The sequence below is a fragment of the Scyliorhinus torazame genome, chromosome 1, assembly GCF_047496885.1.
Source record: "Scyliorhinus torazame isolate Kashiwa2021f chromosome 1, sScyTor2.1, whole genome shotgun sequence".
Classification (NCBI taxonomy): Eukaryota; Metazoa; Chordata; class Chondrichthyes; order Carcharhiniformes; family Scyliorhinidae; genus Scyliorhinus; species Scyliorhinus torazame.
In genome coordinates, this window is record NC_092707.1 from 380669748 (window position 1) to 380690196 (window position 20449).

Genomic DNA, 20449 nt, shown 5'->3' on the forward strand with positions numbered 1-20449 from the left:
TAAGTTACAAACACACGGATGAGGAGCAGGAGTGGGCCACTCGGCCCCTCTAGCCTGCCTCGCCATTCAATAAGATCACGGATGATCTGATCGTAACTTCAACCTGGCATTTCTACTTGCCCCCGATAACCTTTCATCCCCATGTTAATCAGGAATCTATCCAGCTCCGTCTTAAAAAAATATTCAAAGATTCTGCCTCCACTGCTTTTTGAGGAAGAGAGTTCCAGAGACTCCCGACCCTCTGAGAGAAAAACATTCTCCTCATCTCCTCCTTAAATGAGCGACTCCATGGGCGTCATTCTCTGCCGGCGGGAGTCTCCGTTTTGCCGGCGCCCGGGGGTTTCCCGACGGCGTGGGGCTGCCCCACAATGGGAAATCCCATTGACCGGCCGGTGTTACGGAGACTCCCGCCGGTCGGTCGGGGCAGAAATGTGGCGGGGCGGGTAGGAGAATTTCGCCCCTTATTTTTAAAGAGTGACCCCTAGTTCTAGATTCTCTAACAAGAGGAAATATCCTCTCTGTAATGTTCTTGTCGGATGGCCTTATTTATTACATGAACACTTGTAGTCAAAGCTATTAACATTAAGTGTGGGTAAACTATATACAAGAGAACAGATGGAAAAACAGTAAAATCATGCACAAGCAGCCTCTCTCTTTGTCTTCCTCCAGCCAGTCTGAGGCGTCAGCTGACTTTAGCATTCACTTCTCTCATGATGAGAGTCCTAGTGGTCAGTCGGTGAATTACAATGCAACCATGATATCGCAACACTCTCCACATCCACGTTGTCAAAACCTCTCAGGATCTTTAGGTTAACCTCTCTGAGTCAGATTTCCAATCCTTGTCGACCGACGAGCTGGTTTTGTGCTGTGGCACCACGTCGACTGGAAACTGGGCTGAGACCTTCTGTACTTATTACACTTGGGTCTCTTTAATGGCCAGTAGGCAGAGGGGAGCTTCACCTGAACTCTGAGCCAAATGGGTGGACAACCTCCCTTTGCCATTCAGCCCCTTGTCTGGTTTAGCTCCAGATTGATCATTAAAATGCAAACCTACTCCCGCTGGTCCATGTTATTTATTTTGACCTGGTGTGCGGAATCATATTGTATTTTCAGCACCAATGTCAGGTTACGGCAAATGGCTCCAACAACACGTGCAGGAAGTAATCACATGCTGTACGGCTTCACTTATTGGTGCATTGGGACACCCATCCCCAACCTTCACATGAGTCTGCCTCCTGTTAATAACAGAAAGTGAACAACCATAGGTTTGCCCCGGGGGGAATGGATGGGGGATATGGAAAGTGGCAAAGAGCAGGTATAACGCAATTGAAAGATCTATTTGTGGATGGGAAGTTTGCGAGTCTGGGAGCGCTGACCGAGAAATATGGGTTGCCCCAAGGGAATGCATTCAGGTACATGCAATTGAGGGCTTTTGCGAGGCAGCAGGTGAGGGAATTCCCGCAGCTCCCGACACAAGAGGTGCAGGACAGAGTCATCTCAAAGAAATGGGTGGGGGACGGTAAGGTGTCAGATATATATAGGGAAATGAGGGACGAGGGGGAGACTATGATGGACGAACTAAAAGGGAAATGGGAAAAAGAGCTAGGGGAGGAGATTGAGGAGGGGATGTGGGCAGATGCCCTAAACAGGGTAAACTCGTCGTCCTCGTGCGCCAGGCTAAGCCTGATTCAGTTTAAGGTATTACACAGGGCACATATGACTGGAACACGGCTCAGTAAATTTTTTGGGGTGGAGGATAGGTGTGCGAGGTGCTCGAGAAGCCCAGCGAATCATACCCATATGTTTTGGTCATGCCCGGCACTACAGGGGTTTTGGATGGGGGTGACAAAGGTGCTTTCGAAAGTAGTAGGAGTCCGGGTCGAACCAAGCTGGGGGTTGGCTATATTTGGGGTTGCACAAGAGCCGGGAGTGCAGGAGGCGAAAGAGGCCGATGTTTTGGCCTTTGCGTCCCTAGTAGCCCGGCGCAGAATATTGCTAATGTGGAAAGAAGCCAAGCCCCCGGGGGTGGAGACCTGGATAAATGATATGGCGGGGTTCATAAAGTTAGAGCGGATTAAGTTCGTCCTAAGGGGGTCGGCTCAAGGGTTTACAAGGCGGTGGCAACCGTTCGTCGAATATCTTGCGGAAAGATAGATAGGGGAGAACAAAGAAGGCAGCAGCAGCAGCCCAGAACTTGGGGTGTGGGGGGGGGGGGGGGGGGGGGGTGGCCTGAGACAAGGCAGTTGCCAATTAGGGCTAGTTTTTATTTTTGTTATTTAATATTTATTTATTTGTTGTTGTTTTCTTTTGTTCTTGTTTAAATAAAAAAGGTCATTATTATCTGTATTGTTATAATGTTGTGTAAAGGATGCACAATGTACTGTGTTGGTTGACCAAAAATTTTCAATAAAATATTATTTAAAAAAAAAAATAACAGAAAGTGGCAGACAGGCAGTCATGTTGCAGAACATTATGACTGTACCCATCTGTTATAGCAAGATCCGGCATAAGAAATTGTATTTTGTATACATAACTGCATAAATTTCTGGACTATTTTTAACTATAGTGTGTATAATTGTGCATCGTATCAGCGCTTTGCACAATATGTTCTCCTTTGAAACTTCGGATGGGACTCAGGATGGTCGGGTGAATAAGTGGACAGTCCGTATTGATTGTTCCATTGTCATTGCAAAAACTGGTGAGATTTCGGAATAAACGCAACACAATTATTGCGATTTTGGCCGTGATTCAGGTTCATGCCCAGAGAGGGGGTGAACCTGCATTACCATTACTTTAAATACATTTCAATATTGGTAAAGCAATAACGCCCTTGCTTCTGAGCTCGGCTGTTGCCCACATCACGCTGGCAGGAATCACAACTGGTCCCTGGGCGGTGAGGGACATGGCCGGGCAGTGACCTGGCACAGCACCTGGCACAATGGCAATGCTGACCTGGTACTGTGCTGTTTGCACGGCCAGGGGATGGACTCCCACTACGTGTGTATGTGGGGTGGGGGCAGCGATGCTTGGGCAGGGCGGATAATGCCCTGTTGCTATCAATGAGGGGGAGGGAGTGTGATGTCCCGATGTTGCTGGGGGAGGGGGAGAGGGGTGCGGTAGAGTTGTTGGGGGTAAGAGTTTCCCCTCTGTCCTCAAGGGTTGGGGATGCTCCCCATGCCTGCCGGGAGTCCCGATGTCTATGGGGTGGGGGGCCTTTACTTTGAAAAAAGGTGTCCCAATCTCTGTGGAGCTGGGCTAACCAACTCAATCAGGCCCCCACTAAAATGATGGCACTAAACAGCCCCCCTGCTTCTTTTGTACAAAAGTGTCAGAAGATCTGGAGTGAAAACACGGCGTTGTTTCTGGAGAGAAACACGCCGGTTTTCACTCAGAACCTGACACTGTTAATCTTCTGCCCCTTGTCGTTTTCCTTTCTTCCAGGGGTCTTCTTAACATGGATTTTCCTGTTGTCATGGGAAGATTAGATGAGCATGGCTAGGGCTCAAACCACTCTGTCGTTCCGTGGATGTGAGGGCGTTGTGCGTGGGGACGTGGTGGTGGGCGGGGGGGCTGGGGGGGGCGGCGTGCTGGTTGTTGTTAATGGTGCGGGCTCAGTCATATCAGACCTTCGGTCTCCTGAGTGAGAACACCTGATTTTCACACGACCCTGCTGAGAACGCGTGACATTCACTCGACACTGAAGTGAGGGTGACGGAAAACCAGCCGGCTCGGAATTGCACCCTCCCCGTTTAGAGCCGCGTGCTTGACCCCTCGGAAGGACCACGTGCCTCACTGACCCTTCTCTCACCAGCCAAATTCATCGTGAAGGTGACCATATTTGCGAGGGTGACAGCTGGGAAAGGGGAATGTTGTTTGGTGTGCCAGTATAGAAACGTGCTTTTATAATGTCATGTCCATGATGGCGGCCATTTAATATCGAATTTAAAAGAAAGACTTGGCAGTGCGGTGAGGAATGTCAAGGCAATAAAAGCAGCATTTATAAACCACGAGGTGTGCTGTGAAGGCATCTATTGAGAGATTACTGATGGGGTATGGTAGCTGAATGGTTATATTACTGAACTAGTGCCTAATGATGTGGAGACAGGAGCAAATCCCGCCACGTCAGCTGGGAAACTTAAATTCAGTTAATTAAATAAGCGAGGGTAGACATTGGGCAGATTTTGAGTTTTTTAGGGTCAAATGGGGAGTCCCAATCCCACATCTTGTCAGCAGTCTTCTGACATGATTCTGCCTGGATTGACCAATTAGCAGCCAGGAGACACGCATGCCATCCAATTAAGGATGGCAAGTGAGCTCTGAAAGACCAACAGGAGACCCCCCCAACATGAAAGGAATGGCAGCCTGCAGCTGCAGGTAATGGAGAGAGAGAGGGTGCCTCCACCTTGTGATGCCTTGAATTAAAACATGGCCACAAATGCCAGACCACCATTGTGAAAGGATAGCCCCTATGACCAGGTAGATGGTTCTTGGGGGCGGGATTCTGAAAGGCAGCCTGGGGAACTGGGCCCCGTTCTGTTTCAGGAAGGTTGCACCCATGTAACTGACGTGCTCCCGATGCAGCGATTGGGGGGGGAGGGGATGTTCTGCAGGTTGACTGGAAAGGTCCAGACGACCTCTGGGGCGAAATTCTCCCGAAACGGCGCGATGTCCGCCAACTGGCGCCCAAAACGGCGCCAATCAGACAGGCATCGCATCTTTGGGGGCCGAGCCCCAACATTGAGGGGCTAGGCCAACGCCGCAGGAATTTCCGCCCCGCCAGCTGGCGGAAACGGCCTTTGGTGCCCCGCCAGCTGGCGCGGAAATGACATGTCGGGGCGGCGCATGCGCGGGAGCGTCAGCGGCCGCTGACAGTTTCCCGCGCATGCGCAGTGGAGGGAGTCTCGTCCGCCTCCGCCATGGTGGAGACCGTGGCGGAGGCGGAAGGGAAAGAGTGCCCCCACGGCACAGGCCCGCCCGAGGATCGGTGGGCCCCGATCGCGGGCCAGGCCACCGTGGGGGCACCCCCCGGGGTCAGATCGCCCCACGCCCCCCCCCCCCAGGACCCCGGAGCCCGCCCGCACCGCCTTGTCCCGCCGGTAAATAGGTGCTTTAATTTACGCCGGCGGGACAGGCAATTTATCGGCGGGACTTCGGCCCATTCGGGCCGGAGAATTGAGCGCGGGGGCCCGACAACCGGCACGGCGTGATTCCCGCCCCGGCGCGATTCCCGCCCCCGCCGAATCTCCGGTGCCGGAGACTTCGGCAACTGGCGGGGGCGGGATTCACGGCAGCCCCCGGCGATTCTCCGACCCGGCGGGGGGTCGGAGAATGATGCCCCATGCTTGGTGTCAATAGACCTTTGAGGTACTTTAATAAGCTTCCCGTCGCTTCGGAGCAAGTAACCATTCACCCCCTGATTCAGTCTCTGAAAATGGCTCAGGGGTGAGATGGTGCCAGCAAACCTGCACGTCAAGCGGTGTCGCAAAATTCTTCACCAGACCGTCTCCATTTCGGCCCCCACATATTTGAGCCAAAATTATTCGTTGTCTCACTTTCTTTCAAAAACACGTAGTAATTAAGCCCCCAAAAAGTCACGTAGTGAAAACTATTCCAACAAATTGTCAGCTACCTCCCGCCACAGTTAATGTGTAACATCAGCTCCTGTCTGGCAGTGTTGGTGGTGTAACAGTTCACTGAGGAAGTGAGAGTTGCTGCGGAAACAGGAACGCTGTAATCTGGAGCTATGGGTAGTGTTGGCAAAGATGCCAACTTTCCATCACATGGCTGATGCGGATTCTCTCACAACCTGGCATTGGTGCATGTTGGAAGGACTTGTAGGCTGATACTCAAGCTGTTTGGTCAGGTTATGAACGCACCTTCCTTGGCCATTGCATCCTGGGGTGGGACACAAACCCAGAACTTCTGGTTCAGAGCCAGGGACACGACCCTAGTGCGCCACAAGACCATCAACCTGTCTACTGAGACTATTCGGCCAATATCCAACAAATCCTGATCAATGGAAGCAAGTCATTGATACAATTTGAGGAAGTCTGAGGCTTTTTTTTTGTGCCACTTTTTGCTTTGCTACAATTTGAAAAAAAAGTCACATCTTAATCTTCTCAATTTTTTGAATGTTTACCAATGAAAATTCCAACTCTCGAGGTTTTAAAGAACTATTTCTTGATTTTTTTCTTTGAAAACAATGATCAGGCAGCGTTGACGATGCATAAATCTGTAAGACAGAAACATTTAATTAATGTTAAATTCTGCTTTGTGTTATCCAAAACAGCTGCCTTCAAGCAAATTTGCCCTGGTGGAATGGGCTACCATGTTACTCAGACATTCAAGAAGGTGACCGTCAAGCCTGGGTCTGATGTTAAATTCCATAAGCCCCCTGACTCTACAATGACCCACCCTAAGATTAAGCACTCTGATCCTATACCTACTCCAGCAAAGATACCACTAGAGCAACAGCCCTTAGAGGCCTTCTCCTCTACCCAAAGGCCACAGCCTGAGGTGTTAATACCAGAAGGTAAGGTGCTCAATTTATAAGCAAACCATAGACATGGATGAGGGGTGATTTAACCAATGCTTTCAAGGTAGCAAAGGGAGCTGATAGTTTGGATAGAAAGAAACTATTTTTGCTGGTTGGGAATTCTAGGACTGGGGGACATAAAATAAAAAATAGAGCCAGGCCTAAAGTTTTGTACGAGGCCCTCTCAGGAGTGGAGTTAGGAAAATTCTAAAACAAAGGGTGGAAGAAGTTTGGAACTTTATCGCAAATGGTATTTGATCCATAATTTCAGATTGATTCATTTTTGTTCATCAAAAGGTGTTGAGGGATATGGGGTGGAGGCCTCGGGCGGGATTCTCCGACCCCCCGCCGGGTCGGAGAATCGCCGGGGGCTGGCGTGAATCCCGCCCCTGCCAGTTGCCGAATTCTCCGGCACCTGATATTCGGCGGGGGTGGGAATCGCGCTACGCCGGTTGGCGGGCCCCCCCCCCCCGGCAATTCTCCGGCCCGCGATGGGCTGAAGTCCCGCTGCTGGAATGCCTGTCCCGCCGGCGAGAATCAAACCACCTCTCTTACCGGCGGGACAAGACGGCGTGGGCGGGCTCCGGGGTCCTGAGGGGGGCGCGGGGCGATCTGGCCCCAGGGGGTGCACCCACGGTGGCCTGGCCCGCGATCGGGACCCACCGATCCGCGGGCGGGCCTGCGCCGTGGGGGCACTCTTTTCCTTCCGCCTTCGCCATGGTCTCCACTATGGCGGAGGCGGAAGAGACCCCCTCCACTGCGCATGCGCAGGGATGCCGTGAGCGGCCGCTGACGCTCCCGCGCATGCGCCGCACGGCAAAGTCATTTCCGCGCCAGCTGGCGGGGCCTTTCCCGCCAGCTGGCGGGGTGGAAATCAGTCCGGCGTGGGCCTAGCCCCTCAAGGTGAGGGCTCGGCCCCTCAAGATGCGGACAATTCCACACCTTTGGGGAGGCGCGATGCCGGACTGATTTGCGCCATTTTTGGCGCCGGTCGGTGGACATCGTGCCGATTGCGGAGAATCCCGCCCCTCAACTATGTAATTAGGTCACAGGTCAACCATGATCTCATTGAATGGCAGAACAGACTAGAGGGGTTGAATGGCCTCCTCTATGTTTCTACATAAAGATAAACTGCCTCTCCAGAAAGGGGGCACATTCCCTAGTGTAGCACAATGTTAAGAAAAGCTAATGATGAAAAATTACCATTTTTCATGGAATACTATTGTCGAAGAAATATTCAAATATTATGTTTGGGGCAGCACGGTAGCATTGAGGATAGCACAATTGCTTCACAGCTCCAGGGTCCCAGGTTCGATTCCGGCTTGGGTCACTGTCTGTGCGGAGTCTGCACATCCTCCCCGTGTGTGCGTGGGTTTCTTCCGGGTGCTCCGGTTTCCTCCCACAGTCCAAAGATGTGCAGGTTAAATGGATTGGCCATGATAAATTGCCCTTAGTGTCCAAAATTGCCCTTAGTGTTGGGTGGGGTTATGGGGATAGGGTGGAGGTGTTGACCTTGGGTAGGGTGTTCTTTCCAAGAGCCGGTGCAGACTCGATGGGCCGAATGGCCTCCTTCTGCACTGTAAATTCTATGATCTATGATATGTGTACCTTGGATGAGCGATTCAATTGAGACTCTGCTCGCTCAGTTGATTGTAAAATATCTCATGGCACTAGTTGAAGAGGAAATGCAAGGGATTTCTTCCCCATTTTCAGGACAATAGTAACCCAAACATCATGGAGAACAAATTAACTGGCGATTTATCTCATTCCTGTTTACTGGATCTCGATGGGCCTGTGTTGAGCCTGTTTAGGTTGCAGTGTTTCTCTGTTTTACAATAGTGGAGCCAGTTCAAATATAATAAATTCAGTCTATTGCAGATGCTATCAATCTGAAATAAAGGCAGAAAACTCGGCATGTCTGGCAGCATCTGTGGAGAGAAAAACAGAGTAAAAAAGTCACATGGACTCGAAACGTTAACTATTGTTTTTCTGTCCCAGATGCCATAGACCTGCTGAGGTTTTCTGGTACTTTCTGTATTTGTTTCACACTTAAATCTACCTCATTGGCTATGAGGTACTCTGGGATGTCCTGAGGACACGAAAATGCAAGTTTCTTTAATATTGCTGAAAAAAGATACATGTAGTCGAAGCTTTCTGTCTTGCACTCATCAGGACAATTTGCGAGAGAATGTAAAGGGAATAACAATTTATACTGCGTGAGAAGAGAATGTTAATTGGTTGGCAAGTGGATTCCGATTGGTGTAGAGACATTGCCATGGGGAATGCACTAGCAAACTGATGGCTGACAGTTCACTACCAAGGTTTGTTTAAATTCAAGCCAGGCAGGTTGACCTGATTGGTTCATTCACGAACCAGGAATTGGCTGTCACCTATTTTGTTCAGATGAAAAGAGCGCAATGTGTGTACATGTTCTTTCTGTCTGCTAAGGACAGGGCCCTGTGTATTAATATACGCAGCTTCTAGCACATGTAAGCTGATAATCTTAAAGTTCAGTTGTCAGTGTAATTCTTAGCATAAATGTTTCTTTGCTTAAATGTATTGTTTGATGCAGGTAATGCGTTTCAGAGGTGAGCAATGAGAGGACAAGCGTTTAAAAATTGTCAGGCCTTCCAGTGATGGGGCCTATTCACAGTGCAATGGGTGGGCTGAGCAATACTGCGTTAAAGAGCTGACCAGCAAAACAAGCTGTGTCACTGCAGAAAACTGCACACAATGAATTACATGGGAGAATGAAGTCTATCAATTTTCAGCAGTCCTGCTTCTCAGCGTCTTAGCTGCCTTATCTGTTGTGGGAAGGAGCTTTCTGTTCTGACATGTCCAATTAACTAGCTGATCTCCAGTAACTTAGCCCAGATCTTTTTATCTGCTTTCATACCTTCCAGGCAGAGTGGTTTCTTCATTATAGCATTGCCCTACACCATGTTCATTACTGATGATGAGGGTAAATCTAAACAACAGCCTTCAACCGAAAAAAGGAAACCTTATCAGAAGAGGGGAAATTAACCCAAATACATACGTATACTAGGAAGACGGATGCTTATTAAAAAAAAGATAACGCAGACATAATGGGCGGGATTCTCCGACCCCCGCTGGGTCAGAGAATCGGCAGGGGGGGGCGGCATGAATCCCACCTCTGCCGGCTGCCGTATATACCGGTGCTGGGGTTTTGGCGGGGGCGGTAATCGTTCCGCGGGCGGGCTTGTGCCGTGGGGACACTCTTTCCCTCCGCACCAGCCGCTGTCAACCTCCGCCATGGACGGTGCGGAAAAGAACCCCCCTGCACATGCGCTGGGATGACGCCAGCACACGCTGGCGCTCCCGCGCATGCGCCAACTCGCGCCGGCCGGCGGAGGCCCTTCTGCGCCGGTTGGCGTGGTGTAAAGCCCTTCCGCGCCAGCTGGCGCAGCGCCAAACACTCCGGCGCCAGCCTAGCCCCTGAAGGTGCGGAGGATTGCGCACCTTTGGGGCGGCCCGACGCCGGAGTGGTTCACACCACTCCTCAGCACCGGAGTGGCTTGCCCCGCCGGTTCAGGGAGAATCCCGCCCAATGTTCTGGAAAATACATACATTCAATTAGACTTTCTCTGAACCCGCCTTATATAGGGGAGAATTCTCCCAACTCCCCCGTTGGCATGTTCGATGGCGGGCACAAGTGTGTGAAAATGGCGGGAGGGCCAGAAATCGGCTTCACGCTGGCGCGAATTGACATTGGGACCTTCTGCTGGGTCCCGCCATGACGGTTGGAAAACCAGTGAGAGGCCGATGTGAACCTCATTGGCATTCCGACATTGGGATTCAGATGAAGGCCCGGCACTCCCTCATGCCAGATTCTCCAAAATGCCGGCACAAAGTTGTTTGGAACAAGGTGACATGCAGATGTCCGGACTCAAATGAACAATTCATACCTGCAGAGTTCAGGATGGAGGCCGCCCCCAACCCCAGAGCAGTGGGTGTGGGAAGCATCTGTAGGTAGACCTTCCAGATTCGGTGTCCTGAAGTGGGTCCACCTTCCATCCTCAGCATGTTCCTGGTGATCCATCTTCTGGTCCATCTTCTGATCTCCGAGTGCTCCCGGAGATCCATCCCCATTTTCAGGCAGCTCGCCCTTCTTCAATAATGGGTCAGCGCCTTTTTAAAATGTCACCCGGACACGATGGCGGACTGCGTGCCTCCAGACCTGCTCCGCCACTGAATACAGTGAAACACCCAGGTGCATAATTAATTAGGTTGGGGCTGGAAGATTTGGGGATGTTTTCCCACCAGCCACCACAGCGGGAAACACTCCACGTTCCCACCCCGACATGGCACTTTGTCTCAAAATGGGAGCATTCTGCCCCACCTATCTTGCAGCGGATAGCCCGTGCTTTAAAACGAATTCCAGCATAGTTAGCCCTGTCTCGCCAGACCCACCAATCTGTACTGTATTAGTTTTCTCACTCGGTAGGAGCGAAGAATTGGTGAGTAATGTGAGATTTCTAAATTCCGAGCAGCTGACTTGAGTATAACTAATAATGGAACGCCGTGTAAAAGAAACCTGAATCCTTAAGGTCAAATTGTATGGACATGCTATTTTCAAAGACCATTCTGAGCAGGGAAGCAGTCTCGCTCTCCTGCTTCCAGTCTAATTTCCTCTGCTGGTGTTAACACATTCCTGTAAGATTGCTTTGTCTGCCATTTCGTAGTTCTAGGTAAATGGACACAGATGCAGGATATATCCAGAAGGTAGCTTTACTTGCACGTTTGCCAGGAAACAATGAACCATTTCGTGTTCCAGGGTGGAAACTCCTTTTCTACAGCCCCGACTCTTGTCAGGGTCTGTGGTAATAAACAGTTCCAGTGTTTGGTTCCTGGTAAACTAGCTCCATGGTTTTCAGATCATTTTTTTTTTAATTGAGAAGCAGCTTCAATAATACACAACAGGTCATTTACGAGTGGGCTCTGGGATAACTCCAGACAACCTGATTTGCATAATGCTGTGACCAGGTACATTGTCCCCTCTATTGGTCTCTCTATTGCCATCCTTTAACCTGCTCACTCCACTCCATCCTAACAGAACATTCTGGATTGCACTGAAATAAAGTTCAACCAGTTTAGCTTCCTAGCATAATCAAAGACGACGACACACACACACACACACACACACACACACACACACCCTCGGCTATAAATTTCTTTTATTTCCTTTTCTTTTCATGTACTTAATGATCTGTTGAGCTGCTCGCAGAAAAATACTTTTCACTGTACCCGTGACAATAAACAAAACAAAATCCGAACAAGCAATGTTCTGACCCCAGCAATAATAGTGTACAATATGTATTTTCTAGAACTTGACTTGATGCTTGTTCTCCGTGTTTTCCTGTACGGAGAGTAAATTGGGAGTGTTGGCTTTTCAATTCAAGATAACAGCCGGCTTTGGGGTTTTGGGAGGGGGGGGGGGGGGGTGGAGAGGGGGGGTGTTGCATGCAAATGGGAACCGCCATAGACAGTGGCAGTACCAGAAGATCCTGCCGTGGGCCAATGGGCATCAGCGAGTGCCTTGTCAAAATTGTCCCCAGAATCAGTTCCAGTTTGTAGGGAATGTCCCAGCAAACTGAAAATAAAGATATTTTTGTTTGGTCATCACACAGCTGGCTGGACCACCACAGGACTGGGAGATAGGGTTTAGCACACTGGGCTAAATAGTTGGCTTTTAAAGCAGACCAAGGCAGGCCAGCAGCACGGTTCAATTCCCGTACCAGTCTCCCCAAACAGGCGCCGGACTGTGGCAACTAGGGGCTTTTCACAGTAACTTCATTTGAAGCCTACTTGTGACAATAAGCGATTTTCATTTCATTTTTCATTCATTTTCTGCCTTCAATTAATGATATTGTTGGGGCAGCATGGTGGCATAGTGGTTAGCACAGCTGCCTCATGGCGCCGAGGTCCCAGGTTCGATCCCGGCTCTGGGTCACTGTCCGTGTGGAGTTTGCACATTCTCCCCGTGATTGCGTGGGTTTTGCCCCCACAACCCAAAAATTTGCAGGTTAGTTGGATTGGCCACGCTAAATTGCCCCTTAATTGGAAAAAAGTAATTGGGTACTCTAAATTTATAAAAAAGAAATTAATGATATTGTTAATTATCAGCTATTCTGTCCAGATAAAAGCAAACAATGGCATTGGCGCACACATTCCGAGTAACCCACTGTAAATCCATTATCCTTTGGTCTGCTTGCTTGTCCTGTTGCTTTCCAAAAAATGGGTTAAATACTCTAATGGATTGACAGATTAGGATGGCTACTGGTGCGATGCAGCACTGAACATAGACCCAATGAATGCTCAACACATTTGTTTCAAATTTTATTCCTTGCTGTACTAACAACGGCCATGTACTTTCAATATATCAATGTCTATATTCAAATCCTAGACAGAGGAATTTGCATTAGGTCTTACTGCGCTATTACACTCATAATTGCCGAGATTCTTATCATACAAAGGCAATTTCAGCAACTTTTTTCTTTATAAAATGGTTGGCATTTCAATGAGATTGGGTTCAAAGATGAACTTTCTCTGCAGTAGCTCACTCGCAATATCTTAGTTATTCTTTGATTGAAACATTCTGTGCATCCCGTACCAGCCTCCCCGACCAGGCGCCGGAATGTGGCGACTAGGGGCTTTTCACAGTAACTTCATTTGAAGACTACTTGTGACAATAAACGATTTTCATTACATTTCATTTTCATTTCATGAGCCTGCCTTTAACTAATGTGTTAACTCACGCCGCGTAACCTTCTACCACTGCTGGTTAACAGCATCAACCTACCTTTGTAACCTCCTCCCTGCCTCCTTACATTTAACTAACATGTTAACTCAGGCTGCATAATCTTCTGCCACTGCTGGTAACCTCATCCAGCTAATGCCCACCTCGCCGCCTCCTTGGGATTTCTGTACATTTCTCATTCACCTCCCGACTCCCTCTCCAACACACGTTGGCTGCACTGCTGTACTGCTGGGATGGGAGCTGTCAACAATCCGAGCTCTCCATTCCCTAGGTTTCTCAACGCCTGCCTCTAGATGCATCTTTGTCCACTTTTCTTCCCGGTTCCTGCTCGATCTCCCCTTACATCCTCTGCCCCTTAATGAAATGCCCAGAGACATGTCACTGCATTCAAAGGCAAGATACAAGTGCAGGTTGTTGCAATCCCATGCGATGGTAGATGAATACCTGCTTTTAAATGCAATACTGTGACAGCATATGGGATACTTGCCTTTATTAGCCAAGCCATAGAATACAAGTGCAGGGAGATGATCATGGAGCTGTACATAACGCCACAGGGAGTACTGTGTGCAGTTCTGGTCACCACACTATAGGAAGGATGTGATTGCATGAGAAAGGATGCAGAGGCGATTCACTGGGATGATGCCTGGCTGGAGTGTTTCAGCTGTGGGAAGAGACTGGGGTTGTTATTCTTAAAACAGAGGGGGGGGGGGGGGGCTCTGATGGAGGTCACAAGGGGTCAGGCGACAACATGGGTGGGATTAGAGACACCAAGTAGACAACTTTAAGTCTATATCCGTATTCCGAGACAATTGATTGATTAATACATGCAAGGGCACACAGCCAAGTTCATAGTGACCAGCACAAAATACCTGCTATTTCAAGGAAAAGGTCTCTTTTGCCAAGCATTCCACAGAGCTGACTTTACTGGAAATGTGAAGTGTTTGAAAGGTTTGCACTGTGGCAGTCTGCATGGTCTCTGGTGGCTGACACCAGCTATGTTTTAATCACTCGGGTGCACATTCAGATGTTGCATGAGGTTTACCCCCTTGTCTGGGTTCCAATTTGAAAAACGCCACCTTTTTGGCACGAAACTCACTTTCTTACTCAAGCTGCGAAAAGGGAACAGTCAGCAGGCAGGTCTAGTGTTAATGAAGTCAGTCCATAAGAGGGTCGTTTAGGAGTCTGGTAACAGTGGGGAAGAAGCTGTTTTTGAGTCTGTTCGTGCGTGTTCTCAGACTTTTGGATCTCCTGCCCGATGGAAGAAGTTGGAAGAGTGAGTAAGCCGGGTGGGAGGGGTCTTTGATTATGCTGCCCGCTTTTCCCAGGCAGCGGGAGGTGTAGATGGAGTCAATGGATGGGAGGCAGTTTGTGTGATGGACTGGGCGGTGTTCACGACTCTCTGAAGTTTCTTGCGGTCCTGGGCTGAGCAGTTGCCATACCAGGCTGTGATGCAGCCAGATAGGATGCTTTCTTTGGTGCATCTGTAAATGTTGGTAAGACTTAATGTGGGCATGCCGAATTTCCTTAAGTTTCTTGAGGAAGTATAGGCGCTGTTGTGCTTTCTTGGTGGTAGCGTCGACGTGGGTGGACCAGGACAGATTTTTGGAGACGTGTACCCCATGGTATTTGAAACTGCTAACCATCTCCACCTCGGCACCGTTGATGCTGACAGGGGTGTGTACAGTACTTTGCTTCCTGAAGTCAATTACCAGCTCTTTAGTTTTGTTGGCATTGAGGGAGAGATTGTTGTTGCTGCACCACTCCACTAGGTTCTCAATCTCCCTCCTGTATTCTGACTCGTCGTTATTCGAGATCCGGCCCACTATGGTTGTATCGTCAGCAAACTTGTAGATGGAGTTGGAACCAAATTTGCCACGCAGTCGTGTGTGTACAGGGAGTACAGTAAGGGGCTAAGTACGCAGACTTGCGGGGCTCCGGTATTGAGGACTATTGTGGGGGAGGTGTTGTTGTTTATTCTTACTGATTGTGGTCTGTGGGTTAGAAAGTCGAGGATCCAGTTTCAGAGTGAGGAGCCAAGTCCCAGGTTTTGAAGCTTTGAGATGAACTTGGCTGGGATTATGGCATTGAAAGCGGAGCTGTAGTCAATATATAGGAGTCTGATGTTGTCGAGATGCTCTAGGGATGAGTGTAGGGCCAGGGAGATGGCGTCTGCTGTGGACCGGTTGCGGCGGTATGCGAATTGCAGTGGATCAAGGTGTTCTGGGAGTATGAAGGTGATGCGCTTCATGACCAACCTCTCGAAGCACGTCATTACGACTGAAGTCAGGGCCACCGGACGGTAGTCATTGAGGCACGTTGCCTGGTTCTTCTTTGGCACCGGTATGATGGTGGTCTTCTTGAAGTAGGTGGGGACCTCGGAGCGGAGCAGGGACAGGTTAAAGATGTCCGCGAACACATCTGCCAGCTGGTCCATGCAGGCTCCGAGTGCACGACCAGGGATCCCGTCCAGACCCGTCGCCTTCCGAGGGTTCACTTTCAGGAAAGCCGATCTGACTTTGGAAGCTGTGATGGTGGGTATGAATGTGTCATGGGCTGCGGAGGCACTCGACAGCGGATCGTTGGTTTCCTGCTCGAACCGAGCATAGAATGTATTGAGTTCATCTGCCGGAGATACTGCTCGGCTTCGCTTTGTAGCCCGTTATGGTGTTTAGGCCTTGCCACATCTGTGAACCTAGACAATGAGAGATGATGGAGGTGGGGAGGGTAAGCAGCACCTTGAGGTTAGCGCACCTCTTGTCTCCGCCTGTTTTCCAACTCGAACCCTGCATCTTGTGCAGGCACCAGAGATTGCCCAACATGCTGTTTTTTTTATCCTCATGCAGCATGATCGTGCCCTGAACCCCCCGCTGAGAGAGCGATATGTTAACTTGTATATATTGTGCACATATTCCCTCTTCAGACTTTCCAGTGGGCTGTTCAAAAATAGATGGGGTGGTAGATCTGGTAAGCTGTGTTTGATCCGTTTGCACCCTATTGGGGATCCAACCTAGGGCCTCGTCGATCTTTACACCATAGCGACAGTGGTGTATTTGCCCCTTTGAACTGTTATTCATGGAGGGCAGAGGGAGAAACATAAACAAGCTGCTCTTATCACATAATGAATTTCACTATACATAAATTAATATAGTACCTGTACATTTGATGGCGCAAGTTAACATTGTATCCCTCTGATCTGGATGTGTGATAGTAAGCTTTGTTGACCACAAAGAACAACAAAGAACAAAGAAATGTACAGCACAGGAACAGGCCCTTCGGCCCTCCAAGCCCGTGCCGACCATGCTGCCCGACTAAACTACAATCTTCTACACTTCCTGGGTCCGTATCCCTCTATTCCCATCCTATTCATGTATTTGTCAAGATGCCCCTTAAATGTCACTATCGTACCTGCTTCCACCACCTGCTCCGGTAGCGAGTTCCAGGCACCCACTACCCTCTGTGTAAAAAACTTGCCTCGTACATCTACTCTAAACCTTGCCCCTCTCACCTTAAACCTATGCCCCCTAGTAATTGACCCCTCTACCCTGGGGAAAAGCCTCTGACTATCCACTCTGTCTATGCCCCTCATAATTTTGTAGACCTCTATCAGGTCGCCCCTCAACCTCCGTCGTTCCAGTGAGAACAAACCGAGTTTATTCAACCGCTCCTCATAGCTAATGCCCTCCATACCAGGCAACATTCTGGTAAATTTCTTCTGCACCCTCTCTAAAGCCTCCACATCCTTCTGGTAGTGTGGCGACCAGAATTGAACACTATACTCCAAGTGTGGCCTAACTAAGGTTCTATACAGCTGCAACATGACTTGCCAATTCTTATACTCAATGCCCCGGCCAATGAAGGCAAGCATGCCGTATGCCTTCTTGACTACCTTCTCCACCTGTGTTGCCCCTTTCAGTGACCTATGGACCTGTACTCCTAGATCTCTCTGACTTTCAATACCCTTGAGGGTTCTACCATTCACTGTATATTCCCTACCTGCATTAGACCTTCCAAAATGCATTACCTCACATTTGTCCGGAATAAACTCCATCTGCCATCTCTCCGCCCAAGTCTCCAAACAATCTAAATCCTGCTGTATCCTCTGACAGTCCTCATCGCTATCCGCAATTCCACTAACCTTTGTGTCGTCTGCAAACTTACTAATCAGACCAGTTACATTTTCCTCCAAATTATTTATATATACTACAAACAGCAAAGGTCCCAGCACTGATCCCTGCGGAACACCACTGGTCACAGCCCTCCAATTAGAAAAGTATCCTTCCATTGCTACTCTCTGCCTTCTATGACCTAGCCAGTTCTGTATCCACCTTGCCAGCTCACCCCTGATCCCGTGTGACTTCACCTTTTGTACTAGTCTACCATGAGGGACCTTGTCAAAGGCCTTACTGAAGTCTATATAGACAACATCCACTGCCCTACCTGCATCAATCATCTTTGTGACCTCCTCGGAAAACTCTATCAAGTTAGTGAGATACAATCTCCCCTTCACAAAACCATGCTGCCTCTCACTAATACGTCCATTTGCTTCCAAATGGGAGTAGATCCTGTCTCGAAGAATTCTCTCCAGTAATTTCCCTACCACTGAAGTAAGGCTCACCGGCCTGTAGTTCCCTGGATTATCCTTGCTACCCTTCTTAAACCGAGGAACAACATTGGCTATTCTCCAGTCCTCTGGGACATTACCTGAAGACAGTGAGGATCCAAAGATTTCTGTCAAGGCCTCAGCAATTTCCTCTCCAGCCTCCTTCAGTATTCTGGGGTAGATCCCATCAGGCCCTGGGGACTTATCTATCTTAATATTTTTTAAGACGCCCAACACCTCGTCTTTTTGGATCTCAATGTGACCCAGGCTATCTACACACCCTTCTCCAGACTCAACATCTACCAATTCCTTCTCTTTGGTGAATACTGATGCAAAGTATTCATTTAGTACCTCGCCCATTTCCTCTGGCTCCACACATAGATTCCCTTGCCTATCCTTCAGTGGGCCAACCCTTTCCCTGGCTACCCTCTTGCTTTTTACGTACGTGTAAAAAGCCTTGGGATTTTCCTTAACCCTATTTGCCAATGACATTTCGTGACCCCTTCTAGCCCTCCTGACTCCTTGCTTAAGTTCCTTCCTACTTTCCTTATATTCCACACATGCTTCGTCTGTTCCTAGCCTTTTAGCCCTGACAAATGCCTCCTTTTTCTTTTTGACGAGGCCTACAATATTTCTCGTTATCCAAGGTTCCTGAAAATTGCCGTATTTTCCTTCTTCCTCGCAGGAACATGCCGGTCCTGAATTCCTTTGAACTTTCAGAAATAGTGCCATGGGATCCTTAACATCCAAATAGAAAGAACATTGATTTTAACATCTCATTTGAAAGACAGTGCAGCGCTCCCTCAGTACTGGACGAGAGTGCCAGCCTTGATTTTAAGTGCTCAAGTCCTGGAGTGAGAGTGGGACTTGAACCCAGAACTTTTAAATTCAGAGACGAGTGACACCAACTGAGTCACAATTTGATACAGTATTTTCTATTCCCTAATTAGCTTATCCTCTATTCTCGGTATATATAATAATAATAAACATTATTATTGTCACAAGAAGGCTTCCATTAACACTGCAATGAAGTTTCTATGAGAATCCCCGAGTCGCCGCACTCCGGCACCTGTTCAGGTACACTGAGGGAGAATTCAGAATGTCCAATTCATCTCACAACCATGTTCTTCAGGACTTGTGGGAGGAAACCGGCACGGGGAGAACGTGCAGCCTCCGCACAGACAGTGACCCAAGCCGGAAATCGAACCCGGGTCCCTGGCGCTGTGAAGCAACAGTGCTAACCACTGTGCTACCGTGCCGCCCATTTAGCCAGAGGGAAGGTGTTTAGTGTTAATAGGATCCAAGCCGGTTGATGAAAAGAGTTTATTGACTCGTTAAATCTTACAGCTCTCCTCCCACAGTGTCCCAGCTAGCCCTATTTATATGTGCTCAAGGTAATTAATACCCAGCAACTATTTCTCTTAACTGTACCAATGTAATTGACATGATATTAACATTCAGTAAGATAGATTTGTCACATGCACTTTTGCAATTTGAATTAACTGACGAGCAAAGAACTGCTTCCCATACAAAGGGCTGGACCAGTATGAAAGGTTACCATTCGGGTGTCCACTGCCCCTGCAGTGTTCCAGAGAATCATGGCCCAGATACTCAGTGGGATGGAAGGAATATGCTGCTTCTTAGATGGCATTCTAATGAGCAGTAAACTGGAGAATTAGCACTCTTGTCAGGTTGAACAAAGTACTAGATCGACTTCAAGAGTATGTCATCAAAGCTAAAAAGCAGAAATGTTTTTTATGGTGTCAAATTTTAATAAGGACACGGGGAGTCCACACCAAGTAAAATAAAGAATTTGGCTTTATTTACAATGATGGTATATACGCTTCCCGGTAGATCACTACCAAATCTCTTGCTGGTCGGTGCCTTTCCTGGTCGACCTTTTATACAAAGCTAAAAGGAGTTCCCCCGCCCCGCAGCAGGGAACCTCGTACTCCGTAAGATCCATGGGGAAGACAATCATTCCTACCCCGTAAGTGCCGTGCGGGATATTACACAAATGTAACATAGCTGGGTCATCAAATAGATGGTGAAGATATCAACCTAAAGTAGGGGACGGTTGAGAGGTTGAGGGGATTTTCAAAGCAATGAGAATAGAAAAAAGCGAAGAACGTACAACATTCACAGGATTTGTTGTGTATTATTCTGAGTTCATCCCCGAATTGGTTAATTGGAAAGAGCACCACACTTAAGCCCACACCTCCACCCCATACCTAGCAATCCAGCAACACCTCCCAACCTCTTTGGACAAGAAGGGCAATTTAGCGTGGCCAATCCACCTAACCTGCACGTCTTTGGACTGTGGGAGGAAACCGGAGCACCCGGAGGAGACCCACGCAGACACGAGGAGAACGTGCAGACTCCACACTGACAGTGAGCCAAGCCGGAAATCAAACCTGGGACCATGGAGCTGTGAAGCGACAGTGTGAAGAGCCCACTGTGCTTCTGTGCTGCCCATGATGAGCCAATCAAGGTTCCTTTTATTCCGCGGTCATACACAAGAAACCCTTTGGACCGT

The 20449-nt window shown here is 48.8% G+C and overlaps 1 protein-coding gene across 7 annotated transcripts in view; it reads left to right on the plus strand.

Annotated features, from left to right (window-relative positions):
• ltbp1 (latent transforming growth factor beta binding protein 1) overlaps positions 1-20449 on the plus strand; it is a 533746-nt gene that overhangs the window by 234025 nt on the left and 279272 nt on the right. For 6 of the 7 annotated variants that reach the window (XM_072512266.1, XM_072512285.1, XM_072512295.1 and 3 more), the window contains one exon: positions 6290-6532. The exons of the other annotated variant lie outside the window; for it this stretch is intronic. In XM_072512266.1, coding sequence (XP_072368367.1) covers positions 6290-6532 — 243 coding nt within the window. The remainder of the gene's footprint in view (positions 1-6289; positions 6533-20449) is intronic. 7 annotated transcript variants of the gene reach the window in all.